This window comes from Aulonocara stuartgranti, assembly GCF_965226115.1.
Source record: "Aulonocara stuartgranti genome assembly, chromosome: 5".
Taxonomy (NCBI): domain Eukaryota; kingdom Metazoa; phylum Chordata; class Actinopteri; order Cichliformes; family Cichlidae; genus Aulonocara; species Aulonocara stuartgranti.
Genome location: NC_138943.1, coordinates 30503036 through 30517969, shown reverse-complemented (window position 1 = coordinate 30517969; position 14934 = coordinate 30503036). Strand labels below are relative to the sequence as shown.

Below are 14934 nucleotides of genomic sequence, written 5' to 3'. Positions count from 1 at the left end.
GAAGAGGCACACCCGAGCAGCTTGCATTCACCCTTACCTAACAGGGTCTCTGGTTACTGTAGTCCCCTGGCTGAGCTTTTTCTTTTAACACATTATTCAGGTCATGTGCACAAGGGACATCTGCATAGAAAACACTACAATGACCCCACACTGTGGCTCCACTGTGACAAGAAAACACACACCTACACCTGTTGCACCTGCGCTGCCTTCTGGAGGTTGCATGAAAAGATTCCCACACCCAAAGAAATTGACTTCCTCCCACTAGTGCTCCTTCTATACAGCTTTGATAAATAGAAACAACAAACAGGAGGGGAAACTCGAGCAGGCTCAAATCACATATGAGCCAGGGGAGACTGCTAAGGTGGGACTTTGGTGTCAAGAGCGTCAGGGAGCAAGAAACAAAAACTCCCCGAGGCCCAAATAACTTGATTATAACCGCTCCACAATCAAAACAAAAGTGGCAGGCCCAATCTGTTCACTGTCAATGGCGGCTCTCATTTGTCAAGCCCATCCAAGAGGTTGGTTCTCAGGCGACTCGCACAATGCTCAGTGACAAATAGGAGGGCTCTCCTTTTAGCCCTGCCTGCCACAGGGAAGCCCATCTGAAGTATTAATCTTTTGGTGGAAGAGTGGAGGAGAGAGCTCAGCCTGGCCCAGCCATTGTCCCCAGGTCTGGGCCCTCTGAATGGGGCTTTGTCAGCTCCCCAGCTGCCACTGTCCATGCTCCATCGTTGGGCTTTGGCTCCCATGTCCCCTGGCCGTGCTGACTGGACGCCTCTGTGCAGCTGTGGGGATGTGCACGTTTGTGTGTCTGTGTGTGTGTGTGTGGGATGAAGAGAGAGGTCAGGTGACGAGCCATTTGTCTCACAACACACAGAGACACACACACAAATATGTGGCTTAACATAAGGCCTTGCTTGTCATTTCAAAGGGATGCATTCAGTTACCATGGAATCTTAAAAACAACAGAATGAGTTCCCATCTTCTCTTGAGTTCAGGAGCAGCTTGTGTTCTCACATGGCAAAAATACATACTTTGCAAACTACAACAAATGCATCACTTTTGATTTCACTCTAAGGGTAAATTATGCATTTGCAGACAATATGCATTTCAACAGGGATGTCCCAGGTAAAATTAGGTAACGCTGGACATGTGAGCGCAGGCAGAAGCTCTTATTTATTGTTCTCCATCTCCTGCCTGCAGCAGGGGGCAGCTAGCCAGCAGCAATCAGGCCTGTCCCCATAGGCATCTTGTGGCAACCAGCTGAGAACAGCTGGCTTCCCCTTCTGCTACTAGCGGACCTGGACTCTGCTGGAAGTCCTGGAAAGGAGAGGGGCTTGTAAGAGCTGACAAAAAGCCAGTATTCACACACAGACAGGTTGTGCTAATGAAGAGGCCTCATTAGGCTGCATTTACAGTGTCTATAGAGGTGCGTTTGCTGTTCAGTCCAAGAAGGCAGAATCTCTTCAGGCTGTGTTTGGAGTTTTACTACAGCCTCAATATAAAGTTTGCGTTAAAACATCCAAAATGGCACCTGTGTGATGTCAAACCGAAAGAAGTAGGGGGAGGGCTGAGGGGAAATACTTGCTAGGCGGACGGAGGGTTGGTGGGTGATGGGGATGACCACTGAACGGAAAAGGGACTCTGGTGTTATTAGATTTGCAACAAGCTGTAACACTGTCTCTCATTGTGTATCCCTCCACCCCGCCCCCCCCCTGAACCCCTAGCCGTAGAGAAGACTCCCAGTCCCCCCACCCGACCTCTGAACACCCACTCCTCCCCACAACACACGCACTCCCAGCTAAAGCTCGCTCTCCAGGCAATTGCCACTGGAGTGGAAAGTATTCCAGAGCACAATGCCTATGCTCTCAATGGGTGCTTTAGCATGCCACCAGTGCGCTGTCACCAGCAGATGGGGAGCTAATTAGAAACCATTAAAGGGCTTTGATAGTGTGTGTGGGAACCAGGCGGAGGGAGATGGCCACAGGGGTGTAAAAGGAGGGGGTGAGCTTTGGGTCCGGTGAACGCACACATACACATGAACACAACTGAGAGAAACAGATATAGAGGGACCAAGCTGTCCCAATGATTCCTCTCAGGCCAAGGACGCTGAGCAGAGGACACCTGGGTGGGGGGAACTTCAAGGATCTCCACAAGGTTCAGCTGCACACCAACTATCAGATGGAGATAGCATTCCTGTAACCTGCCCCTGCCTTTCAGGGAAGGGCGTCCATCCACCCACCCAGTCTGCTCCCTGCACACAGGAAAAACACCCAACAGGCGGTGAGGCTCCAGCCGGTCTGCACTTTTTGATGACACATCTGTGAACTGGGACTCCCACAGGAAGTGAGTCCTAACCACTGGTCCTCAGTCATTACACAGGCTGGGCTTGCCAGGGAGGTGCCAGGCCACGCCGGGGCACACGAGGATGTAAGGAAACACACCCACAGAAGGTGTGACGTACTATGTTTAAAAAACACAACTAAAAATCTCACACAGATCAGCACAAACTTTCTTCATTCTTGTGTTGAATGTGAGGAACTTGAGGTGCCATGGGTCATCAATCAATCATCCGAGGATAGACGTGACATTGTGGTGCGGTACCACAAGTTTTATACCTGACACCACACTTCCCCCCAACCCCGCTTCTCCCTGTCCCATATGAGCCTCTCCACACACCTGCACACAGGTGTGATCATTATCAAGCAAACAGGAAGAGCCTGACTGGGAACTGGAAACTAATCCCACAGCTGCGAGGAGTGGCATGTGCATTTGTGTGTGTATTTGTGTGTGCTTGTATATGTTAGTGAAAATTGTTGAAAACTTAAAAAGTGACACTCGCTTTTCATAATCAAATTCCACCCTGTTTCTTTTCGACAGCGTATTTGGAGAATCATACCAAAGTTAAAATCCTCTGTCCAAGAAAGCATAATTGTGCTTTGGTCACTTTCATGTTTCAGGAAGTAGTACGAGGGCTACTTATTGTCCTTGCAGCAATAATAACAGCAGCAAAAGTGTCAAAGCATTACTGGAATGTCCTATTTCCTCCCAGTGAATTCCTGCACCAACTTTTGTCCCCCACCCACCCATGCGGCTTCCTGCAGTGTGCTTTTATAGATCTGTTTGCCGTAGCGATAAAGAGGGCGTATTAGCTAATATGTTTCCCCTCCACCGAATGGAACAACTTATCTAGGAAAAAAAAGCTACCAGAAAAGTGTTTGTGTGCTGGCATAAATGCTGCAAAGATACACCGTGTCCTTGAAAGAAAAATACCAGCGCTTCTTTTTGCCGTTTGATGACGTGCGATGTTGCAAGAGCACTGACACAAACAGTAGCCTGTCAAAAATAAAAAGTTAAAACACAGAGCCATAATCAGCTCACATATAAAGAGTCCACGGGGAAATGAATTCTGTGTCAGTGATGAAGGAGGGAAGGGGAGCGGGGAGAGAAAGAGAGGGCACTGCCATTCTGTCAGTTAAAATCAGGAGCTGTTTCACTTTTCTTTCCCCTCCTCTGCCTCTTCTCTCTGTCTTCTCTCTCTCGCTCCCCTCGCCTTGATGTGCTGTAAACAGGCTAAAAAGGGCCCAGCTGTGTGGAGTTATTGTTGGTGTCAGTAGGAAGTGCTGATAGCTTTTGCAGCTGAACAAAAGCTGGATGAGGGGAGTGGAGGGGCGCTCCAGACACTGTGGCTCCAGCCTAGATTCTCTCCCACAATCCCTGCACCGCACTCCCATTGTTCTGCCCACCCGGCCTTCCCTCCACCCTGTCAGCTGCGACCTAGGACAGAGGGCAAGAAAAAAAAAAGGGAAAAGAAAAGACAAGACAAGAAAGTAAAGAAGAAAAAAGTTTTTACAGGCTACTGCAACAGCTAGAAGAAACAGCCGGTGGTAGTTAAGTTTGTTATACTGGCGTTATCTCTGGTATGGCACAACATCTGTGCAGATATAAGCAGCGGCTATAAATGGCATTTATATTAAAATGTGAAGAGAGCAAGCTATTTATAATTTCTTCCTCCTGCAAAAGGAATGATGCAAAGCTAAGAGTTCAGTCAGTCAGCGCAAATATCAAAATATACATTATTATTTTTATGCATATGCATTAAAACAACAATTACTGCAATTGCAAACATGGGCAGTGAAAGTTGTTGTTAGAAATATATTGCACGGTATTATACAGATACTTGTGCAACTTTACTGCTTACTGTTCACTTTATTCGTGCATTACATTAATGCGTTAGCTAGTTTTAATACCCATGCACAGCACTTTCTCTTAAGTTTTTCTTTTTCTTTTTTTACATATTCTACACATTCCTGCACTGGACTGTAAAACTTTTCACAAAGGGAAACCATTTATATAATGTTTTCATTATGCATCTGTTTCTACTCCTACATATTTCTTGCAGTACTTGCTTTTACTTTCTGTTTCACGGGGATTGTTATGCAAATACCAAGGCAAATTATTTCCACTTTAAAACTTAGTTGAAAAAAAAACTGGTTTGGATTGTTTCAGAACTTTACCTGACGTGCTCAGTTTTCACACCAGCTAAACTTAAAACTTTATGCCTCATGTATTAAACACTGTATAAAACGTATTATTCCATTAATAAATCAACAGTAAGATATTATGTAACAATATGACGCTTAGAGCGGCCATTCTATTTGCTTAATGGCACAAATTTCCCTTTATCAGCTTTTTTTATTTCAGATTTTCTGCATTATTTGCACGACAATAGCAGACAGGGAAAAGAAATGCGTTTGATGCATGATGCATTCATACCGGTTCTCACTAACACGGTGGTCACCGGAATTCCTGCACATGTAATAAAATGCATGCATTTTTTTAAAATAGTAACGTAGTGAATGTCGGTCGTTTCAAGGAATGCTACAGCTAGTTTGTGTCCTAACTCCTTTGTAGCTCCGGCTGACAGCAGCTGCTCTGCAGGTGCGCGGGGCGGTAATCTCATCCCGCTGCTTTAAGGTGATAAATGAACGACAAAAGCTCCGGAGCCGGTTTGTTCTCAGGGATCCGCGCGCCACGCAGGTGAATGGAGGAGTGCCGGAGTGCGCGCTCTCTTGTTTAACGTCTCCATGGAGACCGCCCGAGCGGCGCCAGGCTGACAGGCGTCAAGGCTCGGATGAATGGGTGACGTCACCGCAGTGGCGCCTGCCAGTCTGCTCGGGCTTGTTTGGACAATCTGGGGGGAAGATTCGGAACAGAGCGATGCGATCTGAGTGCGCGCGCGCACACACACCCAGATACACGCACACAAGGCTGAGCGCACACTGCAGAAACATGTGAAGGAATCCGTGAAGCCGATGCTCACACTGGTCTTCCTTCAACGCTGAGAGCCTGGAAAAAGAGACCGTGCTCGTCCAAAGAAGTGCCGTTTGTGAGTATAAAGAAAGCTTTGAGTGAAGAGAGCGAGGATTTTAGGAGCGTGTTTTTCCCCAAATCGGTCAACACTGTGACATCGAATAGTAATAAGCAAATGATCGAGAAAATTGAATAAACCGCTTAACTGTTCAGACGCTGCATTCCACGCAAATCACGTAAATCTAAAAGAAAAAATGAAACCCTAATACACTTTTAGAAAAGGTTACTCCTTCCCAGAACTCCTTCCCAAATAAGTTCTTTAAACTTTTACTGTACTATTGTCATCCACATCTGCAGTGGCATCAACAATTGTGAAAAGGCACTGTGGTAGCCCAATTATCATTAGCCATTCATTCCATTCATCCCGTCCCACACGCATTCTCACAGCGCATACCCAACCATTCACCACCCTTTGACTGTCCCCAGGCAATCTACACCTGCAGAGTCCCCAAGCCGTGGACAGCTGGATTCCCACATATTACCCATAAAAGACACACATTTGTTTCCATTTGTAACGCCATCCCTCAAACAGATTGTAAATCCCGATAACCAGCCGAGCGCTGTCACTGGCTGAGAGAGAAGTTTTGAACCGCCCCCATCAATACAAACGCAGCTGTCCCATTGGCCGTCCTCCTTCAAACCGGACGATTCGGCTCCGCCCCTGGCGTCTACTTTCTTATAAAGCCGGGGAGGTTTGCCCATGTGGATGTTGCGAACTGTCAACATTGCGTTGCTATCAGTCCTGAAAAAGGAGACCAACCCAATAACTCTTCTTTCACTTCATTTTTGGAAGCTACACTAATCAAGATGAAGGTTGTCGGATCTACCTGTGCCCTGAAGAGCAAAGGCGAGGACGTGGTGCGCTGCCTGTCCGATCAGAGTCTGACCATTTCCAAGTGCAAGATCCCGCTGCTGGACGAGCAGATGAGCGTATTCCTCCAGGACATGAACAGCTGCTACAGCAAACTGAAGGAGCTCGTGCCCACTCTGCCCACAAACAAGAAGGCTAGCAAAGTGGAGATCTTGCAGCACGTCATTGACTACATCTGGGACCTGCAGGTCGAACTGGACGAGCCGGAGAAGAGCCGCCAGCACACCGTCAGCAGCGTGCCCCGCACGCCGCTTACCACCCTGAACGCGGAGCTCGCCAGCATCTCAGTGGAGGTAAATTTCTCGCCACTCATACTGAATGAATCAGGGAATGGGCAATAGTCCAAACAGAGCTGCATGCATTCAGATAAAAACATGTATATAAGTGTCGGTGCGCGTGCGTAAAGTTTGCAAGCCCGTGCGTAAAAACTCAATTTGCGCATGGATAACAACTCGTGTGCTTTGCTAAAAAAATATATATTTATGTATATATACCTGCGTTGTACTAATCAACCTACTTTCTTCTTCCAGCAGAACGGATGCTCAGATGACAGGATCATGTGTCGTTAAGAGCTCTTGGAGCATCGCCCCATCACATCACATCAACCACAGCGAGGGGATGAACAAGGCTACTTAATGTGACTTCTCGAACCGCATCAAGAATTACAACCGTGAACTGTGTATGGACGTTTCGTACTCCCAGTGTTAGATAACAAGTTGTGTGGACATTCTGCGGCGACGAGCCTCTCTTTTGTCGCTTAACGGTTCTCGATTTATAAGAGGGTCACGGGACGAGAGGAAGATGAACAGAGAGTGTCCAGATATAGACTGGGTTAGCCAGGGGACCAAGAGAAGTTCAGCGCAACCGGCATCGCCCGTTGCTTGCAGAGTTTCTAAAGAAAGCTAACGTTTCTGTTACTGCTCTTTGTATTTTGTGTAAACCATGTAGAGGATTCAACATTTTTTGTAAAAGATTTAAAAAGAAAAAAAAGTTAATTTCTCAGATTCCTGAGCGACAAACTGTATTGTATATTACAATGCCACAATATGTGAAGATATTGTTTTCTTACAATGTACATTATTTGGTGTTTTTATTAAAACAAGATCATTATTTTTGAACAAGATCCCTCTGTGTCACTGTGTCTGTGTGCGGGAGTGAGAAGGTATCTGACTCACGTGCTATACCTGGGGAGGTTTCGTTGCTGGGAGCTGTAACTGTGAAAAATAACACTGCATGGTGATTACGCTATGATGACCTTTAAAGCCTTATTAGGATTCCAATAAATCACACAAGTACACTCATATATTCTTATTTAGGAGAGCGTAAACTATTTGTCACAGAAAAGTGCTACACCTACTTTCAAGTAAAGTTAAAAACCAAAGCTGGTGGTAAACCTACTGGTTCACAGCCAGTTTAATTGGTAATTTGACTCACTAAAAGCCATTAAAGTATCACATTACAAGAGGAAGTCACACGTTAAATCTACACATTTAAATATCCTTACAGATACGGTCTTGACATAAACTTTAAATTAAAACCACGCATTAGTGACACATGTTCTGTCGAAGGTTTTCATTTATTCCCCCAACATCTGTCGAATTCTGTGGCAAAGATAAGCCCATTGATCAGCAAATAAAATCAAATAAAAACAAAAGGCTTTTCTTCATTACATAAAACATCCATTTAAATATGGTGTTTCAATATGTTCTCGTGTAAATCAGCAGTCGAAAAAATAAAAATCTGCCGGCACCGAAGGAGTTAAATGGCTTTGGCGAGGCGATTCGTTATAAGATTTATTCTGTCTCCCTGGTGCAATGTTTTTCCCATTTCCCTGCGGTGCGATGCGCACAGCTGCAGCCCCGGCGTGGCCAGTGTGTGATTGTGTTTGTGTGATAGCTTTGTGCCAAGGGCAGGGGAGGGCGGCGGGGCCCAGACTGAGCGGCGCCTCGGCACACCTGGGGAAGTTCAGGTTAAATAGCTCCACATTCCTCAACACACAGCTGATTGAAACATTAACAAACAGTAATCCACAGGCCAGGCCGCAGATGGGCCGGGAAACACGCCAACACCGAGAGAGAGAGAGAGAGAGAGAGAGAGAGGAGAGACAGAGAGTTTGTCGGATAGAGATTCCCACAGTACAGTCGTATGCCATAAGTTTGCTATATATACTTAAAAGAGGAAAGAAAACAAGGGGGAAAAACAACTACACTGTTTTAGTTCTAGGAGAAGCTTCCACGAGTGGACTTATTTAACACTTTTTTCATCATTTATGATATTACTGAGCAGTTAAACTGTTAAACATATGTAACATTATCTCTGGGCCGGGCAGCCTCTATAAGAAGTTTGTACTTTTTTTTTTAATTACAGTTAAATCCAGTCGGGACTGTGTCGAGGATTTTGGCCTCAGTCTTGATAACAATGATCATTTTAATCCCAGAGTCAATAAACATAAATTATCATCAAACCCCTGCCTCCAACTCCCCCACTCTATTGTCCTCTGGCGAGCATGAAAAACATTGCAAGTCTTGATTATCCGCTGTGTACGTGTGTCAAGGATGATAGAGGAAGACAACAGCGCCATCGTGTGGCAATCTTAACACATATCACATTTACACAGTATGGCGTGTTTTTAGAGACGAAGGAGCTTACTGTACTGCGATAAATGAACTTTACTCGATTGTTGCCCTTTTCCATTATACCTTTGCTTTTGACTTACTGCTCAACTGATTCCACACCTGTGATCTTTAATTGAAAACATGTAAACATGACTAATTATAGAATCAAAAACAAAGGATCACCAAGTCTTGCAAGAATCAGTAATAAAATATAAGGATGCAGATCAGAACTACTCACTCTTACTTTGTTTATGAACATATTACAGTGCATTAGCAGAAATGAAACGTTTTGCTCAGTTACTGCAGATAAGGGGAAATTACAGGCCGTTTTCCACTTACACTCCAGTTACTGGTTTCTTTTCAGTAATACTTTAAATATAGCAGTATTTTCCTGTGGCTTAGTGTCTTAATGTTTCAGTTGTGGACAAGATGATAACAATTTAACCAAAGAGTCATCTCCCATCTAAACCTCCCAGGTGTTTTGATTCAAAAACAACTTTTAGACCCAAAGAAAAAGCAGGCATTTCATTTCTACATATATATATATATACAGTGGGGCAAAAAAGTATTTAGTCAGCCACCGATTGTGCAAGTTCCCCCACTTAAAATGATGACAGAGGTCAGTAATTTGCACCAGAGGTACACTTCAACTGTGAGAGACAGAATGTGAAAAAAAAATCCATGAATCCACATGGTAGGATTTGTAAAGAATTTATTCGTAAATCAGGGTGGAAAATAAGTATTTGGTCACCTCAAACAAGGAAAATCTCTGGCTCTCACAGACCTGTAACGTCTTCTGTAAGAAGCTTTTCTGTCCCCCACTCGTTACCTGTATGAATGGCACCTGTTTGAACTCATCATCTGTATAAAAGACACCTGTCTACAGCCTCAAACAGTCAGACTCCAAACTCTGCCATGGCCAAGACCAAAGAGCTTTCGAAGGACACCAGGAAAAGTATTGTAGACCTGCACCAGACTGGGAAGAGTGAATCTACAATAGGCAAGCAGCTTGGTGTGAAAAAATCAACTGTGGGAGCAATCATCAGAAAATGGAAGACATACAAGACCACTGATAATCTCCCTCGATCTGGGGCTCCACGCAAGATCTCATCCCGTGGGGTCAAAATGATCATGAGAACGGTGAGCAAAGATCCCAGAACCACACGGGGGGACCTGGTGAATGACCTGCAGAGAGCTGGGACCAAAGTAACAAAGGTCACCATCAGTAACACACTACAACGGCAGGGAATCAAATCCCGCAGTGCCAGACGTGTTCCGCTGCTGAAGCCAGTGCATGTCCAGGCCCGTCTGAAGTTTGCCAGAGAGCACATGGATGATACAGCAGAGGATTGGGAGAATGTCATGTGGTCAGATGAAACCAAAGTAGAACTTTTTGGTATAAACTCAACTCGTCGTGTTTGGAGGAAGAAGAATACTGAGTTGCATCCCAAGAACACCATACCTACTGTGAAGCATGGGGGTGGAAACATCATGCTATGGGGCTGTTTTTCTGCCAAGGGGACAGGACGACTGATCCGTGTTAAGGACAGAATGAATGGGGCCATGTATCGTGAGATTTTGAGCCAAAACCTCCTTCCATCAGTGAGAACTTTGAAGATGAAACGAGGCTGGGTCTTCCAACATGACAATGATCCAAAACACACCGCCCGGGCAACAAAGGAGTGGCTCCGTAAGAAGCATTTGAAAGTCCTGGAGTGGCCTAGCCAGTCTCCAGACCTCAACCCCATAGAAAATCTGTGGCGGGAGTTGAAAGTCCGTGTTGCTCGGCGACAGCCCCAAAACATCACTGCTCTCGAGAAGATCTGCATGGAGGAATGGGCCAAAATACCAGCTACTGTGTGTGCAAACCTGGTAAAGACCTATAGTAAACGTTTGACCTCTGTTATTGCCAACAAAGGTTATGTTACAAAGTATTGAGTTGTATTTTTGTTATTGACCAAATACTTATTTTCCACCCTGATTTACGAATAAATTCTTTACAAATCCTACCATGTGGATTCATGGATTTTTTTTTTTCACATTCTGTCTCTCACAGTTGAAGTGTACCTCTGGTGCAAATTACTGACCTCTGTCATCATTTTAGGTGGGGGAACTTGCACAATCGGTGGCTGACTAAATACTTTTTTGCCCCAGTGTGTGTGTGTGTGTGTGTGTGTGTGTGTGTGTATATATATATATATATATATATAAGGCATGTGCACACTTTACAAACTCCGTATGCACTTCTGCAGCAGAGCTTTGTTGTTTCTTCTTGTCAGACTGATCAGTGTCAATCATTTGTGTACTTATTTTACTTTCTTTGTTTGGATTTTGATTTCAGATTAGTTTTGACCCCATTAACTCCTTTCTTTGGTCACATTTCTCTTTGTTTTGTCGAGTTACACATGATTGTACTTATTTACACCCTTTGATAAACAAAATTTAATTTAACTTGCTGTAACAAAGGAACTTTGGGATGCATTATTTTAAACAGCAGAATTCAGCGAGCAAAGCAGGGAGTGCGATTTCATATGTAAATATCACTCTGTTTCCACACTTCCTGTCCGGTCAGAAGTACTTGACAAAGTTGTGATGACCTACTCGACCATCCAGAGATCGATCAGATCCTTCAACCAAAACCATTCTCTTTTACACCAAAGCATTTCACAGAAACTACAAACTGATACTTTGTTATAAACATTAAGTATTTTTGCTTTATGCAGATTGCACATTAATAACTGAATGTTGATAAATTTGCAAAGAGTCAGTCTATACGAGTCACGAGTTTAACATTTTGCGTTAGAAATATGTTAAACTGCATCGTTCTTTTAAAAAGATTGATTTTCTTTACAGAAGCCCTCTCAGTGTAAAATATTTTGCTGTGCAATGCAATACTTATTCAGGAATCCATTTACTTTCATTGTCTCATTTTTAAAATATGGTATTGTTTTGTAATTGGAAGTTTTCTTTTATCATTATTGTTCTTCTTTATGTCACATAGCTTAAGTATTTAAGAAAGAAAATAAGCCCACAAACTTTATTTCTTTATGTCCTGAAAGTGGAAACCGTTTCCAGGTTGACTAGAGTGTGATACTGAAAATACAAGAAAAGCCTAACAGAACACCAAATCCTTCACGTCTTATTTTCAGTAACTTGACAGCAGAAGCGCCCCTCCTGCTCGCATCCATTTTGTACGATCAAACTAATCATTCTGACAACGCAGCGCACCCGCTGATATTTACTGACGTGTAGAGAACTGCACACAGGCATCACAGCTTATGAACAGTAAATAATTGGAGAGCCAGAGCCAGGAGTGTTTAAATAGAAATTTGTATTTTATATCAATATCAACATCAGAGAAAAAAAAAAAAAAAAAAATCTGTAATATACATCCTGTAAAATAACAGCTTATCTTACCTCCAAAGAAAGAAAAACAAACCAAATGATCTCCTGCCTCTTTTTTGCACTTCATTCAAACTTCAAGATATTTTTTTATTTTTTATTTCTTTTTCTCCTGAAGTAACAAAGTCTGGACATAAGATGAAGTTGTTTCCTGAAAAATAGATGAGATATTGATATGTCTTAAAGTGGATGTTTTTTTTTGTTTTGTTTTTTTTCTACATCACAACAAAACATGCGTGGTTTTTTTTTTCCAGTCCTCTCCCCACTGCACCTCACTTTCCCACTGTGGAACAATCCATCTCATGTCCATAACCACCCAAAGCTTTTACAGATCCAATGATATGTACCCATTTACCATCAGAATAATATAACACAATGTAAAAAATGTACACCAGAAACCTCAGAAACTATACATGTGGAAAAACATCTTTGGATTGCGCATGTTGAAAAGGTAGATTCAGCAAGCTGATAACAGTCGAAACAGAACATCGTGTGAATAATAATAATAAAAAATAAAAAAAAAAGCTGGACTGACAGAGCTGCTGCTGCTCCTGGGAGGGGGGAACACTGCTGATGACGTCAAAGCTCAAACCTTCAACGCATCAGATACTCGTCGCAAGTTAAAAAGTGCCTAAAAAACGTAATACATAACCTTATTGTTTTGTTTCCAAAATTAAAAAGCATTCTGTAAATGAAAAAAACAAAAAACAAAAAAAAGGAAATCAGATCAGCATTGACCTATGGGACACAAAAATACAACCAGGTCTCATACTTTGTGCAAGAACGGGCCTTTAAAAAGCATGTTTGATAATATATTGTAGAATATTTACAATTCATATTCACAGAGAACATTTGAGACATCTAATACTGCAGTACCATTTGTTTGCTTATAACAGGGATTATGATGCTCAGGTACAGTCTAAAGCATAAAGGCAAGAGTTATTGCTCCAATCTGCATAACATAGTAAACTGTGTGCTTATAGCTTCCAATGACTTTAGAATGAGGCGCATCCAAAGGATAAGGAAGAAAAAAAAAAAACCATTGTTGTGAAGGCATTGAATCTCTAGTAAGGCTGTAATGAAGAAATATTGCATCAATCTCTCACCCCCCGAAACAGAAGCCTTGTGGTAAAGTGCAGCCACAGCCAGTTGTACCGTAGTCCTGTTCTGCAGTCTGGCTGTGACGCTGAATACTGCCTGACAGCTTCAGGTCACACACAAACGCACGTGCAAACACACAGCCGTATCGGATTTCTGTATACATGTGTGCGGATGAAACCTAGCACAAATCATTTGTCCTTTCAGCCCACACCCTCTAGGGCGAGCAGCATGTTGTGCTGAGTTCTTTGTGTCAAAATTTATGCTGGGGGAACTCTACTGTGTGTGTGGTGAATATGTGTGTGCGTCTGCGTCCAGTTCCTCTCCTTGTTCAGCTAAATCTGCCACAGCTGAAAGGTCCAGATTCTGTCATGAGCCACAGGTCCTCAGCAATACTTCTGCAAAAAACACACAAAGCAGACAGACAGTTACAAACGGAAATCCTCCGAGCAGCAGCTGAAACACATGTAAGACCCTAAAATTATCCACCTGGTCAGGTCCCATTGGCATTCGGCCCATCCCCATGGAGTTCATTCCCATTTGACCCTGCATCTGTCCTGGCATTTGAGCCATCTGTCCTGCACCAGCCCCGCTGACCGGCCCGGGTCCCCCCATAGAGTTGTTCATCATCATGGGTCCAAACTGGCCCTGATTGCCCTGCTGGGGGAACTGTTGAGGATAGGACCTAGACAAGGAGAAAAATGAAAAGTAAATTACCTCTGTAACTTGATTTTGAGAAGTGCTTAGGAACGTTTCTGTTAAGTAACACTTAAACAACTGATGACTAAAGGAAGCATGATGCAGCATACATGTTACGTGGCATTCCACCCTGCGGCCATCCTTTCAAGTCTCCAGATGGGTACGAGTGCCCTCCCTGTGGATTTCCCTGCATTCCTGGCATCATTGCATTCTGTGGTGGGCCTCCCATTCTTCCTGGCATTATATTTCCTGGTGGGCTGCAACCTGGAGTCATGAAGGCTGGGTCCCCCTGCTGGTTCATCCCTGCAAATAGTGCAACAGTTGTTGAGTGTGAAACTTCAGGAGGATATGACAAAGGATACTGACAGCTGGCTCTATCTCAGCCAACTCACCGTAGTTGCCTCCATAGTTGAAAGCCTGCTGTCCAGGCTGGTTCATGGGGGGGGGGCCCATTGGATTATCCATGCCTGTTGGTGCTGTGACATTAGGAGGAGGGCTGAAGGTACCTGCTGCCCCCTGACCTTGCTGCTGCTGCTGCATCATCATCATCATCCGCTGCCTTCTTAACTGCAACTCTCTGCGCTGAGCTAACACCTGGGCACTCAGGAAACCCGGCTGCAGAGAACAACAATGCTCAGTGTTAAATAGGTAAGTTGGAGCTTTGCTGCCGTGTCGAGTGAACGCACGCTACATTACAGATGAAGTACTGTCTACATACCTGTCCACCCATGCCAGGTTGCATGCCTGTGCGTATGACAGGGTTTCCTCCAGGGGTACTTTCCATCTTTACAGCTTGTCGTGCCTGGTTCATAAACTGCCGGGTGAGATGAGATAAATACACCTTGTTATTCCTTTATACTATTTTTTCACATCCAT

General features: G+C 44.0%; 2 protein-coding genes across 3 annotated transcripts in view; one reads left to right on the top strand and one right to left on the bottom strand.

Moving 5' to 3' along the window:
• Positions 1-6065: 6065 nt before the first annotated feature.
• id1 (inhibitor of DNA binding 1, HLH protein) lies at positions 6066-7367 on the top strand. Of its 2 annotated transcripts, none has more exons than XM_082532762.1 (2): positions 6066-6537; positions 6778-7367. In XM_082532762.1, exons 1-2 carry the CDS (start codon positions 6181-6183, stop codon positions 6811-6813), a joined length of 393 nt encoding a protein of 130 aa, XP_082388888.1. In that variant the 5' UTR covers positions 6066-6180; the 3' UTR covers positions 6814-7367. The 2 variants fall into 2 exon arrangements, with proteins under 2 accessions (XP_082388888.1, XP_082388887.1); XM_082532761.1 differs by having other exon boundaries at positions 6775-7367.
• Positions 7368-12173: 4806 nt separating this feature from the next.
• The window catches only part of LOC309706328 (nuclear receptor coactivator 3-like), a 35661-nt gene continuing 32900 nt past the window's right edge, over positions 12174-14934 (bottom strand). Inside the window, exons 19-23 of the mRNA XM_082532735.1 lie at positions 14777-14872; positions 14451-14673; positions 14169-14361; positions 13849-14044; positions 12174-13757 (exon numbers count right to left, since the gene is read on the bottom strand). Of these exons, the coding sequence (XP_082388861.1) occupies positions 13746-13757; positions 13849-14044; positions 14169-14361; positions 14451-14673; positions 14777-14872 (720 nt within the window). The 3' untranslated portion in view covers positions 12174-13745. The remainder of the gene's footprint in view (positions 13758-13848; positions 14045-14168; positions 14362-14450; positions 14674-14776; positions 14873-14934) is intronic.